General features: G+C 42.9%; 1 protein-coding gene across 1 annotated transcript in view; it reads right to left on the reverse strand.

The window, feature by feature from the left end:
* Positions 1 to 1,343: 1,343 nt before the first annotated feature.
* slc7a5 (solute carrier family 7 member 5) overlaps positions 1,344 to 17,036 on the reverse strand; it is a 29,225-nt gene continuing 13,532 nt past the window's right edge. Inside the window, exons 3-10 of the mRNA XM_014124400.2 lie at positions 8,491 to 8,596; positions 6,893 to 6,937; positions 6,531 to 6,654; positions 6,258 to 6,361; positions 6,050 to 6,146; positions 5,674 to 5,823; positions 4,468 to 4,645; positions 1,344 to 4,351 (exon numbers count right to left, since the gene is read on the reverse strand). Coding sequence (XP_013979875.1) covers positions 4,296 to 4,351; positions 4,468 to 4,645; positions 5,674 to 5,823; positions 6,050 to 6,146; positions 6,258 to 6,361; positions 6,531 to 6,654; positions 6,893 to 6,937; positions 8,491 to 8,596 — 860 coding nt within the window. The 3' untranslated portion in view covers positions 1,344 to 4,295. The remainder of the gene's footprint in view (positions 4,352 to 4,467; positions 4,646 to 5,673; positions 5,824 to 6,049; positions 6,147 to 6,257; positions 6,362 to 6,530; positions 6,655 to 6,892; positions 6,938 to 8,490; positions 8,597 to 17,036) is intronic.

The following is a 17,036-nucleotide window of genomic DNA, read 5'->3' on the forward strand; positions in this document are numbered from 1 at the left end:
CATTAAACCCCACTCAGTCTGTCTACAAACAGGCTCTCAAAGTGCTTGATAGGAAGCCCAATAGCCATCATCACTGTTACATCCTAGGAAGCATGAGCTCCTGAGTTGGGAAAATCTTGTTCAATACACCGACGCATGTCTTGTATTCAAGATCCTAAATGGCCTAGCTCCCCCTCCACTCAGTAATTTTGTTAAACAGAAAACCAAACATATGGCAGCAGATCCACAAGGTCTGCCATGAGAGGTGACTGTATAGTTCCCTTAAGGAAAAGCACCTTTAGTCAATCTGCTTTCTCTGTGAGAGCTTCCCATGTTTGGAATACACTGCCATCAGACACACATAACTGCACCACCTATCACACTTTCACAAAAAACATGAAGACATGGCTAAAGACCAATCAGATTTCTGTACATAATCCATTGTTGTGTATTGCCGCTTCCATGTTGTCTGTAGCTTGTGAGGTGTGGAAACATTTTGTTGCTTTTATGGATTTCGTCTTGTTGCTGTTTGTGCTATGTTGCTATGTCTGCATGCCGCTTCTTGCTTGTCCTATGTTGCTCTGCGTGTGCTCACTGCTCAATGATTGTATGTATTGTAATTGTTTTTAATAACCTGCCCAGGGACTGTGGTTGAAAATTAGCCGGCTGGTTAAAACCGGCATTTTTACTGAAACGTCGATTAATGTGCACTGTCCCTGTAAAAATAAACTCAAACACCTGCAATAACATCTGCTAAACACGTATGTGAAAAATAAAACTGTATTTGATTTGAAGCATGTGTATGGAATAGTGTATTACAGCTAGATTTAGCAGTTTTTGTCAGGACACACCTAGCTGAGAGAATAGTATTCCGTTCCATCCTGGCTTCTGCCCTCAAGGCAGAATCAGGAAACCTGTTATCCTCTATGAGTAGCAGGGTTGTAATTACACATACAGGCTTGTGCAACTTAATGATAATTAGCACAAACCACTGTATAACATATTGGGGTGGTTTCCCAGACACAGATCAATCTTAGTCCTGGACTACCAAGCTATTTCAATAAAGATTCTCCATTGACCATGCTTCTTAGTCCAGGACTAGGCTTAATATGTCTGGGAAACCAGCCTGAAGTGGATAAAAATGTGTGTAATGTATCCTGGGAGGTCAAGGATCAAAGTTGAAAGGATGGACCAAGTCATTGGTGTAGGCTACTTATGTCTTCTGCTTCATCCCTTTAGCAGATCACCTGGTATAGCATATGGGCTACGTACAATCAACATAACACATCTGTTACACAGAGGATTGTATTTTAACATTTTACACGAGAATACTGAAAAACGAAACAACAAATGGACAATACATGCATGGAATAAAACGTAAGATTTATTCATAAAGCACTTTCACAAATGCCCTGTAAAAAATTAAAGACCCCCAAAAATTAGAAGGCTAACAGTTCCTACAATAAATAAATAAACCTACTGTACTATTTAAATGACCTCTGATGTGTGGAGTGTTAGCTTGCTATGCAGCTGTTCTACATACAATGACAGATCCTCCGAGAAACTGATGGGAGACCAGACTCGTGAACGATACGGTTACCACAGCAACCACATGGTCTATAGCACAACACATCATACTCTTTACCACGGTAACGATACAACGTGGAGGAACACGAGTCTGGACAAGCTTCTGGAGGATGAGTTCAGTTAATACAGTACACTACACAGTTTCTTTCAGCAAAAAATAATAAGAATAACAATGAATTCATCTTGTCAACCTTCCCAACCCCCTTTCCACCTCCTGTCCTATGTCTCCACTGTCCCACCCCCTGAGGCATCTGTATCCAAAGACTATGTGGTTTTAACCTCTGCTCTGAATGCCCTGCCTGCCTCCCCCCTTTTGACTGGACAACTACCCATCTCCCACTACCATGGTCCATACCTCATCAAACCTTTACAGCCCAAATCTTATCACCCTAAAATAATGAAATCCTTCAATGAAGTTGGTAGCTGACAGTAGTGACAACATTCAGTAGACCTTTTCTAATGTAGGATACCAAGACACACATAAGCACAGAAACACTAAAACAATATTCACAGCTATGAACCTATTCTTAGACACATGATCTCACACACTCCCGCACAACGGCCCATTCTAACCCAATATCTAAGGTTATTAGCCACCCTTGTCGTCGTAGGTAAAAATAGTGGCTGTGACCTCAGTACTCCTATCGTGGGCCTTTGTTACAACCTGCTCTGTTATAAAAACACTAACTTAACAGTAGTATTATAGCAACAACACCAATGTGCATCAGATGATACCCACAAGATCACTGTGATCTAAGAACAAATGAAGAGTGCTCAAGCAGGCAACTATTATGTTCATAAGCTGGTGTTAATGCCAGTATTAAAAAACCATGATGTTGGATGTGTAAGGTTTACAATCAGCTAGATTATATTCATGTGATACTCGAGGTCCACTGAGCTGAGACATTGTACAGTAAGAAGGCTACTGGTGATTGAGTAACAGACCTTCACAGGACACAAGCAACTTGTATACGAGAAATTGTTGTAATAATAACTCTAATTAAAATGTCCCCTGTATTGTGAACCAGAAATCTAATAGGAATTATCGAATTCCCTGGATTTACAAAATAGTTAATTGACAGCACTAAAAAAAGCTCCACAGCATCTACCTATAAAAATAAACGAATTCAAGTAGAAATTCATATCTACAAAGAATTAAAAAAATAACTGCCAAAGCAGGGATTTCCAACGTGTACAGTCTAGGCGCAGTGAACCAGTCTGGTCTGCCATAGATGACGGAGGGGAGGGGTGCTATCACATAGGAAGTATACCGCTGACACTCCTCCAATCGCTGTTACACGTGCATTTACCTGTCTACCTCTGTCTTCAGCTTCTCTGGGGTCAGATGACTTGTACTGTGTCTGTAGTCGGGGAAATTAATAGCCTTGGCTTCATCAGAGGCACTAGTTTAAGCGAATGTTATCTGTGGGTCCTTCATGTTTGGCTAATTCTTTACAAATACATGAAATACTTCCCGCCCAAAAGCTGAAAACATAAAAGCATACAGAAAACACAAATATACACAGATATTTAGATACACACCCAGATGACAACACATAATGGCTGCATTATATAGTCTGTCAGGTGCTGAAATAGAAGCCATGGCAACACAGAGATGATACCCTACTGGGAAGCAGTTGACTGCCTGACTGGGTAATGGCAGAACTACTGAGAAACAGTGAGTCTACCATGAAAATCTGAACAAAAGTTCTAGCTTTAGCCTACAAGGAATTGGCAAAAAGCCAGGCCACAAGTGTCCATCACAACTACATGAAAGCACAGATTGTAATTACACAAACACACGGATGCTAAACCCTCAGTGAAATAATAGTTTGAACGAGAAGACGTTTCTCTGCAACTCAAATATGAAAAATAAAAGTAACATCATTCTTATAAAAACAACACTTGTGGGTCATGGTTGGATAAGAGTACAAAGATATTCAAAAATACAAATCAACAAAATCTTTAAAAGGTCCAATGCAGCAGTTTTTATCGCAATAGAAAATCATTTCTGGGTAACAATTAAGGACCTTACTGTGATTGTTTTCCATGAAAATGGTCAAAAAGAAGAAAAAAAATAGCTTCTTAGCAAAGAACAATTTCTCAAGCAAGACTTTTGCTAGGACTGACTGGGAATGTTCTGAGTGGGGAGGGGACAACTGAAAACTAGCTGTTGGCTGAGATTTTTGGAACTCTTTCTTATTGGTCTATTAACTAAATTACCGCCTGGTGATGTCACTAGCCAGGCCAAAGCTCCATCCCACCAAAACAGGCAGACATTTCAGGTAGTCTTTTCCAATAGCTCTTACACGAAAAGGGCATTATGATAATTTTCACAATTTCACAGTATTATTCCAACCTTGTAGTATGGAAATATGAAACACAGGATCACCATGTTTTTGACTGTACTGGCCCATTTAAACGGATACTTTGCAGTGAAAACCTGTCTGAATATATCCCAGCACTTATCAAACGGCCTATGAGCAGGGTGGAGGTGGCCGTGCCCCTGCCTGGTGCGGAGGAATGAAGGAGGGGCTCTGACATGTAAACCAGTCTGCAGCATAGCTCTCCTTCACTAGGAGATCAGGGGAAATGATTGGAGTGTGCTTGAAGAACACATCGATAGGGGCTGAGTTAGGGTGTACACTGGGGGCAGGCGTAGGGGTGCAGGGTAGATGAGCAGTTACTGGGTTTTCCGTCTCGAGGGGCTTCATCGATTTATCTCCTCTTTAGGACTCCTGTGGTACCACCTCCATCATCTTCTGGCACAGGGCTGTAGAAGAGACTGGAGAGAGAGACACAAATACACACCGTCAGTTATAAGCACTGTATAATCAGAAACAGACTACATCATGAAGACAGATCAAGAGTACAGTGAAGCAATTCATAAATAAAACTTACAGATGAATTGAAGGAGCCATTTGGGCTTGTTTTGCCACCAAACGCCAATAAAGTAGACTGGCACTCCCGTGGCAATGATGCCAAAGCCGATGGCACACTCCACAGGTGTTTTCCAGATGGACACCACGATAAGGAACATACAAGCCAGGACGAAGCTGATAGGCAGCAGGATATTGACCTGGGGGAAACGTTTCAATGGGATACTGAATACATTACAAACACAGACAAACACATTGAAACTCCAGCTAACAAAATACACAGAGAATGACTGGATTCAAACTAAACTCACTGTGGAAGTCGAAATAGGAAAATAATGTGAAATTGTGTTACCGTAATTGGCAAAGCATCTTTATATACTAAATATATTTTAATTCCAATATTTTGAAAACAGGGAATCCTTTCATCAGCAAATACTCATTTTCATCAGCTTTACTGAGGTACATGCCTAAGGACAAGGGACAAGGGTTAGAGGTGAAATTCTGACTAACCAAATGGCATTCATCCAGAGGACCAGAGAGAGAGGGAGAGTGTTGGTGCTCTCGGTCACACAGTGATCAGAACACTGACTCACATCCAGATGAATGTGGAGCATAAGACCAGTAATCAACTGTCATCTTTTCAGAGGCTGACAAAGGCTTTGTGTGATGTTAAGCCACACAAACTTAATGAGTACCAGCGAGTGCGTATATGAGAGAGAGATATTCAAAGGCCGACAATTGAATGAACAGTGTTGAAAAAAACCCTCCACCCCCTCCTCTATGGTGGCACAGACCAGGCCACTGTACTGTCCTCTGTCCCAAACACACAGGACATATTTATGTGGTCAATAAATAGATACATCTGAACCACCAGCACTGTGCAGCGATGGCCTCTTTCACTTCACTGCCTTTCTCAGCCACTCCCCTCATTAACACATCACCATGTCAACCAGGAATTAGGGGTCCATTTTGAGGGCAGGCAGAGGACCCACAGTCCCACAGTCGCACAAAGGGTCTCTGTGTGCCCAACAGTCCTAGGGCGACTGTATCAGTGCACATGCTGCGCTACCTTCACTAGCCAGCAGCTCATGCCCATGGCAGGTCACATTGCAGCCTACGCTTCCAAGTAACCAGTTCCCTTTATCATTCTCTTTTTCTCCGTCTCCCTTCTCCCTCTCTGGTGCCTGATCAGTTGATAACGGGTTAGAGACATTACACATATTCTCACCTTGATTGGTCGTTCCAGCTCAGGCTTCTTGTAGCGCAGCCACATCATGCCAATGATCGCCATGGCAATACAGAGCCAGTTGAAGAAACTGAAGAAGTTGATGACGGAGAAGATGTCGTTGGAGAAGGCGTACAGCAGCGTCATCAGGCACTGTGAAGGAGAGAGGGAAGTGTGACAGAGAGGTTTGGAATGCAGCAGACAGCAGTGACCAGCAACGACAGCCATGGGAAAAAAGCTAACATGACAATAATACTGAGCCTCAATTCTCGGGATCAATGTTTGACTTCCGATATGTTTCACTTGTTGAATGATGAGAGCCCTTGGTGTTGGAGTGGTTTTGAGAAGCCCCTGGTTGGAGGGAAGTGTGTGTACGTACTGTGAAGATGAGTGACGGCAGAGGGGTCAGCAGGTTGGGGTGGATCATGGACAGCAGACTAGGGAGGTGGCCCTCTCGTGAGCCCACAAAGAACAACCTGACAGAGGACAGGGGTTATAGTAATTCTACATACACACAAAGCAAAGTAGTCCATAAAGGAGCATACTCGTAGTTGGTGTGTGTGAATGAAAAAGTGTGTGTGTGTTACCTGGATGATGTAAAGAGAGAGCCATTGACAGAGCCGAAACAGGACAGTCCCACAAACACAGGGATGATCCAAGCCATGGGACCCAGGTGGTAGTTTCCAAAGTCCTGAAAGACAGACAAACAATTTCAGCAAACTGTCCATCTACCAGTCACTGAGGCTGTGTGTACAGGGACATAGAGCGATGCATTTATAGCCAGAGATTGTGTGTGCTTAAGGGAACATAGAGAGTACAGTATGTGCAGGCTGCGTGGTGTGGTATGGGGGAGAACTCACCACAGCCACTGCCTCAGAGCCGAGCATCTCATCTGGGCTCAGAGTAGTGAAGTAGGCCAGGTTAGTTAGTACGTACACCACCGTGACAATGGGAAGGGAGATGATGATTGCACGAGGCAGGTTCCTGTGGGAGAGGGGGCAGTGAGGGTTACGCACAGTTAAACTCTTCAGCTGTGACATCATACTTCCTATGTTTACCTACGTCTGAAGAAAATCTCATGTAATTCTACATTTAATACGGACTGAGAAAGGGATCGTGCTAACATAAAACATGCATGTACCAGTAATTCTTCTAAATTCATAGAGAGTCATTCTTGACCTCTGGCATGTTACAGGGAACATAGAATAGAGTTGACACTCACTTGTAAGGTTCAATCATTTCTTCCGTAACAAAGTTCAAGTAATTCCTGCAAGATGAGGATGACATGGTTTAGAGACACTAGCTAGGTTCCCATCCAATTGGTGACAGATTTTCGTGCAAATATTCTAGTATCCGCATAAAGAAAATATGTTAATTTTTCCAACATTGGTGGGTTTCCACCAAATGGACTTGTTGCGGATAAAATGTAATGTACTGAATAAAATCTAAAGTTCAATATGTTTGTCAAACTCTACCGATAGTTTTGGCACAAAAACGGTTGCGTTAAATAGAAAATGTGCCTACACTGGGCATGGCATGTGCGCTCTAGCCAACAGCTCACAGGTACAGTGGGGGTAGGCTAGTCTACATGATGAGATTATTATGGATAAGAGCAAGAATGTTTGTAATTGTCAAAAATGGCAGTCAAGCATCGATCATCATGCCACCAAACTAACATGCTGACCAGACCGGACATGTCGCGTGCGCGAGCGTCGCAAAATACATTTAGAAATCCATGTTATTCAATTATTGCACCCACACACCCAGCTTGCACTTGCTAGCTAATTTGTCCTATTTAGCTAGCTTGCTGTTGCTAGCTAATTTGTCCTGGGATATAAACATTGATGTTATTTTACCTGAAATGCACAAGGTCCTCTACTCCGACAATTTGGTCAACCTAATCGTTTCTAGTCATCTCTCCTCCTTCCAGGCTTTTTAATCTTTGAACTGATATGGTGATTGGCATCTAAACTTTTATAGTATTACTAGACCGACTGGCAACACAGTTCATCTTTCAATCACCCACGTGGGTATAACCAATGAGGAGATGGCACGTGGGTACCTGCTTCTATAAACCAATGAGGAGAGGCAGGACTTGCAGTGCGATCTCCGTCAGAAATAGAAAGGAGTTCTATTTTAGCCCTTGGCGCGAGCAGTGTGGGTGCAATAATTGAATTTCTAAATGTATTTTGCGACGCTCGTGCACGCGACGTGTCCGGTCTGCGTGTAATAAACTGCGTGGTTTCCCCGAGTCGTAGTGGGAGGACCACACACCATATCATCGTGTGACTCCCAAGTTTACTTCCTTGCACATAAATACGTTTCCACCGTCATAATACATTTTACAGACACAAAAAGATCCCACCACGTCGAACAAACAAATGATCTGTCGGCATTTCTAAAATTATACCGGAACTTCCTGTTTCCATCACGGCTGTCGTGATTTTACTCACATAGAAACTGTGGATAGAATAGTGGTTACAGACAGAACAGAACACTGTGTGCAAATCTATTGTAGACAGGCTCATTAAGTGTGAGTGAGGATAAAGTATTCAATCATCCAGTAATGTTCATGTCCCATAGAGCAACAAAACTGTGCTAAAAAGATCAGAGGGAAGAGGGACTGTTTGAGGTTGAAACCTGAGCACCATGCATTGGGAGGATTAGTCTGAGCAGAGTTTTCAATTCACTTAGTAGACTTCTTAATTGGTCAGCCCTCCTAAAAAGGGGTTTACAAGTGGATTATATGGAGGACAAAATGCTGCTCTAGTGTTAAATACTCCTGGATGTGTCAGTCAAGCTCTACTTCTCTGTACTTACCAGCCCCCATAGGCAAACAGACCACTGTACAGGGCCAGACCAATGTTCCCAAAATTGTAATTTGAATTCTTGAAAGAATTTTCTGGCAGGAGGTTGACGGTGTCACCTGGAAGAAGGGAAGAAAGAGTTGGAAAGGCAAGTCCAAAGTTGACACTGAATTACTGACCAAAGTGGACAGAATCAGCAGCCCTGTGAATTGTGACAGAGCAGGGTCCTGGAATGACGAAACACAAGATAACATCAATGCACCATGAAAACTAGGATCAACATGAGAAAGTTCAAATAGTGGAAAACTAGACAAATATACCCAGACAAAATACCAGCGTTAATACCAGAGCTAGATTAAAAGGCTGTGAGCATGCATGGGTTCAACCTAAATCCCCTATAATAAACAGTTATGGGGGTTTCACTAACTCCACCACTCAGGGGGGTAGAATGGCGATGGGGTTACCTGTTTTATTAAATGAAAAACAAGACAAATATGTGGAACGTATGCCTGAGGGGGAAGCAAGGGATGGACATTCCAGGAGTACCAGCCGGCCAAAAGAGCCAGACATCCTCTGAACAAACAACTCCCAGAGTGTTGTTTCAGACAGAGGCCCGTGTTTAACCAGGACCGGGCTGTGTCCCTCTTCATGTAGGACCATGACCTTCCACCTTTATTGTCCCCCAACTCCAACCCTAAAGCCTGCATGACACCCCAACATGGAAAGTACACTGAAACTCTACGACACAAATACATAGTAACCACAGTCCTATATACACGGAGTGTACAAAACACTAGGGACACCTTCCTAATATTGAGTTGCACCCCGTTTTGCCCTCAGAACAGCCTCAATTCGTCGGGCATGGAATCTACAAAGTGTTAAAAGCATTCCACGGGGATGCTGGCCCATGTTGACTCCAATGCTTCCCACAGTTGTGTCAAGTTGGCTGGATGTCCTATGGGTGGTGGACCATTCTTGATACACACAGGAAACTGTTAAGCGTGGAAAACCCAGCAGCGTTGTGGTTCTGGTGCACCTGGCACCTACTACCATACGCCATTCAAAGGCTCTTAAATATTTTGTCTTGCCCATTCACCCTCTGTTGGCACACATACACAATCCATGTCTCAAATGTCTCAAGGCTTAAAAAACCTTCCTTAACCTGTCTCCTCCCCTTCATCTACACTGATTGAAGTGGATTTAACAAGTGACATCAATAAGGGATCATAGCTTTCACCTGGATTCCCCTGGTCAGTCTGTCATGGAAAGAGCAGGTGTTCCTAATGTTTTGTACACTCTGTGGCTCTGCTAGGAACTGCTTTGTCAAGTATCGAACATCCCATCAGCGTATTGGCTGCTCTCCACACACACACACACACACACACACACACACACACACACACACAGGTTTCTGAATGCCTTGAGATTGGTGGTGATGGAAAGGTGAGAGGCAGTGTGTGTGAGCGTGTGTCTGGGTAGATGACTGACTGAAAAGAGTCATGAGAGGCTGTGTTGGCCTCAGCTCATGTGACCCACCGACCGCCCCGGGACAGGCCTCAGGAGCCTGCCATCAGTTATTCACATGACTGCAGTACCAGGCAGAGGGAGGGATGCAGTGGCCTTAGGGTCAGGCATGGCAGAAAAGCAGGCAGGCAATGGGCCAGACGGGCCCTAGTGGCAAAATAGCCCTGCGTATTACCAGTTCAGACATGACTCTGCAGAATGCAGATAAGTGTCAGAGCCTCGAGACAGTTTGTCTGAATGGGAGCAACCGCTGTGAACACACCACATCTTTCTGACACACAGTGTACTGTATGTACAGTATGGGTGATCTGTACCTTTCAAGTTTCAAGTTGTATTAGTCAGTTGTACAGGATACACATGGTGTACACCGTCCAGTGAAATGCTTATTTGCAGCTTCCTTCTCGATAATGCAACAACAATAAGAAATAATAAAAGATAAGAATAGGAACATCAAGTAAATGGCTCAGTAGAATAGAATAAACATTTTAGCATGAGTATAATTTATAGTCCAATATTTACACGTGTTTTGGGGAACGGGGCATTGGGGGGGCAAGTGTTTAAATTGTGCATTATTTAGCAATCATAATAGCATGTGTGTGTGTGTGTGTGTGTGTACATATAAATGTCTGTGTAGGTGTGTGTGAGTAAGTGCATGTGAGCTAAGGTGCAGAGAATCAGCAGGTGGTCAGTCCAGTTCCAGTGTTCAGCAGTCTGATGGACTGTAGATAGAAACTGTCCCTGAGTCTGTTGGTATAAGACCTCATGCTCCGATACCGTCTGATGGCTGGTAGATAGAAAGTATCTCTGAGTCTGTTGGTATCAGACCTCATGCTCCAATACCGTCTGCCTGATGGTAAGGGAGTGAACAGCTCGTGGCTGAGGTATGTGGGGTCCTTGATGATGCTGCGTTCCTTCCTCAGGCACCGTTTCCAGTAGATGTCCTGGATGGGTGTGAGCACGGTCCCAGTGATGTACTGGGCCTTATCGTACCAGGCCGTGATGCAACCGGTCTGGACGCTCTCGATGGTGCAGCGGTAGTATTTGTAGAGGACCCGGGTCAGCATGCTGAATTTCTTCAGCCGCCTTAGGAAGTGGAGACGCTGTTGCCCCCTCTTCACAAGAGTGGTGGTGTTGTTGGTCCATGTCACGCCCTCGGTGATATATGTGTGTGTGTGTGTGTGTGTGTGTGTGTGTGTGTGTCATCTATCTCAGGTTTCTCGAGCAATTTCAGGTGAACACATCACTACATCAAACAAGTCTATCCTTGTTTGATGAATAAAGGTTCATTAATTCATACCAGTGAAACATTAGATTACCCTAAAAGAGCTCTCCTCTTGTAAACTTTACCTGCACCTTTCTGCCCGAGAGATTAGATCTCTGACTCACTCCAATAGAGTGGTCTCTATAGCTTTGGGATAGCTGACAGACACAAAGACAGCTAGTTCTTTCACACACATGCTGCCAAAGAGGAGCGGTGAAGGGTTGACATAATAAAATGGGGGCAGCTGGTATGCTGCCTGTATTCCTGAGTTTGTACAGGGAAATATAAACAAAGATGGCTGCCACATCAGATCAGAAATGCATTAGATCATCATGTCCAGGGCGGTGGCACAGAGATGCATGCCCCCAAACCTAATATTTTCAAGAACTCCTACTGAGTAGTAGATGACTGTGGAATAGTACCAGTAAAATGACACAAGGGCTGAGTTTACACAGGCAGCCCAATTCTAATCTTTTCCCCACTAATCTGACCAATCACATCAGATCTTTATCAGAGCTGATCTGATTGGTCAAAAGACAATTAATGAAAAAAAAGATCAGAATTGGGCTGCCTGTTTCAACGCAACCACTGATGGCCAGTACAGTGTACATACAGTACCTTAAGAAAGTATTCATACCCCTTGACTTATTCCACATTTTGTTGTATTTCAGTCTGAATTCAAAATTGATTAAATATATGTTTCTCACCCATCTACACACAATACCCCATAATGACAAGGTGAAAACAACAAATGTATTGAAAATGAAATACAGAAATATCTAATTTACATAAGTATTTGCACCCCTGAGTCAATACAAGTTAGAATCACCTTTGGCAGCGATTACAGCTGTGTGTCTTTCTGGGTAAGTCTCAAAGAGCTTTTCACACCTGGATTGTACAATATTTGCATATTATTATTTTCAAAAATTCTTCAAATTGGTTATTGATCATTGCTAGACAGCCATTTTCAAGTCTTGTAATAGCCAGTTTAAGACAAAACTGTAACTAGGCCACTCAGGAACATTGAATGTCTTCTTGGTAAACAACTCCAGTGTAGATTTGGCCTTGTGTTTTAGGTTATTGTCCAGCTGAAAGGTGAATTGATCAGACTGAACCAGGTTTCAAGATGACTGAACCAGATTTTCCTCTAGGGTTTTGCTTGTGGTTAGCTCCATTCTGCAGCCACCACTATGCTTGAAAATATTTAGTGGTACTCAGTAATGTGTTGATTTGGATTTGCCCCAAACATAACACTTTGTATTCAGGACAAAAAGTGAATTGATTCGCCACATTTTTTGCAGTACTACTTTAGTGCCTTGTTGCAAATAGTATGCATGTTTTGTAATATTTATATTCTGTACAGGCTTCCTTCTTTTCACTCTGTCAATTAGATTAGTATTGTGGAGTAACTACAATGTTAAACAACGTCCATCCTCAGTTCTCTTATCATAGCCATTATACTCTGTGACTGTTTTAAAGTCACCATTGGCCTCATGGTGAAATCCCTGAGTGGTTTCCTTCCTCTCTGGCAACGGAGTTAGGATGGACGCAGTGACTGGGTGTATTGATACATCATCCACAGTGTAATTAATAACTTCACCATGCTCAAAAGGATATTCCATATTTTTATTCTTACCCATCTACCAATAGGTACACTTCTTTGCGAGGCATTGGAAAACCTCCCTGGTCTTTGTGTTTGAAATTGACTGCTCGACTGAGGGACCTTACAGATAATTGAGATGAGAGATGAGGTAGTCATTCAAAAATCATGTTAAACACTATTATTGCACACAGAGTGATCCAAGCAACTTATTATGTAACTTGTTAAGCACATTTTCACTCCTGAAACGCATTTAGGCTCGCCATAACAAAGGGATTGAATACTTATTGATGCAAGACATTTCAGTTTTTCATTTTGAATTAATTTGTAAAAACTTCTAAAAACAAAATTCCACTTTGACATTATGGGGTATTGTGTGTAGACCAGTGACACAACATCTCAATGTAATCCTTTTTAAATTCAGGCTGTAACACAACAAAATGTAGAAAAAGTCAAGGGGTGAGAATACTTTCTGAAGGCGCTGAATATTCTGTCACGCCAGCCAAGGGGAGACACCGGGTTGTTCTGATATAGTGAAGGTCGGTCGTAACTGCTGCCTAACATGTATTTCTGAGTTGTACGGTTAAACAAATACAAACAGGGCTGCCACGTCATCCTGTCAGATCACATAGATGAAATCACACCCTGGTCGTTCTGTGCTCCGCTAATCTGTCTGGAATATAAACAGCCATCTGTCAACCCTCATTTGACACTTCAGTTTAATTCTGATCTGCATAAAGAAACAGGTACAGTAGTTGTCAGGTACAGTAGTTGTCAATGATTCTTCCATGGGAAGAATCATTGACATTTGACTATTTACCCCCATCTTTATCACTAGCGCATTTACATTAACAGCCACCCCTCAGGTAAGGCTAAGCTCTGAATCCACCTCTTCCCATTTCTTTGTCAAGAGATACTGGCTTGGCCTACAAGCAAGCAGTCTCCAGCTCTAGGTTCTCCTAGTTTGGACCAACTTCCGTATTTGGTCAAGATAACAAAACAATGGCCCAGTAGTTTAAAACTTCTTAATACTTAATACAATATCAGTGTATAAACAGCAGCTGGTGGACTGCATGGCACATATCTGGTTTAACCTTTTAAACAAGTGCTTGAAAGGTAGAAACAGGTAGGCCTGATATGATTAGCCACGTGTGTTTGGGGAGGGGTTAAAGTCAGTCACAGCAGCACGGTGAGCAGCTGGGTCAGGTTGTAAATAAACCATTGTGAGATCCCGTTACACTACTGACTACCGTACCTTCAACTGAACCAGCAGATAACATGTGATGGCGAAACCAAGACTGGGCTGCCTCTTTGATAACAAGCCAAGGGGAGAAACTTGTTTTCAAACAGAGACATAGAGACGCACATGCGACACACACAAGAGACACGCAGACAAGGAATGTCCCTACAGAGGACTCAAGACTGGCTCCCAAAGACAAACAAAAATGCTTTTGATTGAAAAGGAACTGTGTCGTTGGAGTAGCCTAATGAGATTATTTTTGTAACAATCCTGTTGTCATTAACCTGGTAGAGCTTATTACCAAATGAAGGAATGACCCAGAATCGTACCCTTCATCCGTTAACCCTAGACGACGGTCTGTTGTAGATAACGGGCATTTTAAAATGCACTGAAGTGAGGATGTCTCTCAGTCAAGAAGAGAAGACAAAGACAAGTGGAGCGTTCATTTGATCTCTGTGGTTAGATTTATTTATCCCACCCAGGGAGTCCCAACCAGACCAGACCAGACCAGACCAGCTCTGGAAGAGCCTCCTCCATACAACAGCCCTGAACTGGCAGCAGGAGGACTCTAATAACTCAATATAGGGATATTTCACAACACTGAGTCAGTCACAGGGCAATAAAACGACTATCACCCACAGACAGATATAGACAGACAAACACACTTAAATCATTTAGCAGATGCTTTACACAGAGTGACTTACAGTTTGTGCATTCAACTAAAGAGAACCACTACCATGATCAACCTTCATAAAAATGAGCCTCTATCTGAAAGATCTGTCCTAGAAAAAAAAGTACAATATTATATGTTTGTGAGGACTTAGCTGAGAGTAAGCAGTGTTGTCCCATGCTCATTGGGGCATGCAAGAGATTAATTGACAAATTCATCGATAGAAAACGATCTTGTTGACACATAGCTCTTCTTTATTAAAATGTATTTTCCCCCCTTCACAGAACCTACCATCCGTCTGTATGTGACTTCTGGAAGAACCATGTGGATGGAGGGGAGGAGAGTGAAGCTGCTGTATTGAAGACAGGAATACAGAGTTATATATTGTATTTATCTCTGAATTATTGCTAGTCTTAAATCCACCTAGCCATCTTAGAATGTTTAACAAAAATATATGTAAGTGCACCACCAATGTTATGGTATATTGAATCTAGTCTGGTGCTTCAAAAGGGGACTCGTTACTCTCTGGCAGCTCGACTTCAGATGTATCCACATTTACTCCTTACTACCACTTCAAACATAGTAATTAGATGTACCCCACCAAAAACACATGATTTCACATGATGGTAAAGCACCCAAATCAGACACAATCATATTCTACAAACATTGACTCAAAGCGCTCAATGCCTCACTCAACAATCAATATCATCAAATTGTCTACATTTTGCCCTGAGTGACCCTGGGGGCAACCTCCATCGGCTGACTGATTCATTCAGGCAAGCTTACGCTTCACTAAGTCACTGGCTCTTCCAGAAGAATGGCCGTTGCTGGTCTGGTTCACTCCAACTTCCGTCAGTAAAGCCTGCCAGGAGTTAATGCAAATCTTAGTGTCTCGTTCTCCCTCCTGCTCACTCTCTCTCTTTTCATAGTCTCTCTATCTCTCCCTTTGTATGTGCTCCGGTTCTGAATGGAGAACAATCCCAGGCAGTGTTCTGGGCACGCCACACCACAGTCAGCAGTTCTGACTGCGGAACAGTTCAGCCTGAGCCAACCTGGCCAATCGCATCCACCAGGCCATAGCTTCAGCCCCAGCCTGCCCAAATTCAATATGTATTTGGTATTTTATTAGGATCCCCATTAGCTGTTGAAAAAGCAGCAGCTACTCTTCCTGGGGTCCACACAAAACATGAAAAATAATACAGAATGACATAAAACAGAACATCATAAGACAAGAACAGCTCAAGGACAGAACTACATACAACTACATACATAAAAAGGCACATGTAGCCTACATATCTATACAGACACACAAACTATCTAGGTCAACCAGGGGAGAGGCGTTGTGCCGCGAGGTGTTGCTTTATCTGTTTTTTTCTTAAACCAGGTTTTCTGTATATTTGAGCAATATGAGATGGAAGTTCCATGCAATAAGGGCTCTATATAATACTGTAAGCTTTCTTGAATTTGTTCTGGATTTGGGGACTGTGAAAAGACCCCTGGTGGCATTTCTGGTGGGATAAGCGTGTGTGTCAGAGCTGTGTGTAAGTTGACTATGCAAACAATTTGGGATTTTCAACACATTAATGTTTCTTATAAAAAGAAGAGGTGATGCAGTCAGTCTCTCCTCAACTCTTAGCCAAGAGAGACTGGCATGCATAGTATTAATATTAGCCCTCTGATTACAATTAAGAGCAAAACGTGCCGCTCTGTTCTGGGCCATCTGCAGCTTAACTAGACTAGAGTAACTCTCCATGGCCCAGGTCACATGGGAGAGGCCACCGACATGGCAAATACTGGGGGCAACAAGGAGAGGGGGAAGAGCTGTGATAACAAGCAGGTCAACAAGAAAGATCCAGGACCAGCAATGGCTACACAGCTGGCCATGACTACACATATTCACCCAACAGAGGGGATCTGGCCCCTTAGGGCACAGGGTTACCTGGGAAAGGTTAGCAGTCTCAGAAATTATTCGATAAGCAGCGGTGCGAATTGATGTACCTTAGACTTTGCAGTCTTGGTACACTGAAGGAGGGTGGCATCTTGAATCACACATTTTCACCCATGCACTGACCACACACGTCTGTAAAGAAATTCGCAGTTGCTAACTTGCTACAGTATAACATCAGGTTACAAAATCTCAGTCGTCTCCAGGACAGAGGTCTTAAGAAGTGCAATTTGTTGCACTTCAATGATACCTTAAATTCGAACATAATTACTTATACACAACATTAAAATCAGCCTGACTGGGGGACTTCAAGGTGGCC

Source organism: Salmo salar, chromosome ssa10, assembly GCF_905237065.1.
Source record: "Salmo salar chromosome ssa10, Ssal_v3.1, whole genome shotgun sequence".
NCBI lineage: Eukaryota > Metazoa > Chordata > Actinopteri > Salmoniformes > Salmonidae > Salmo > Salmo salar.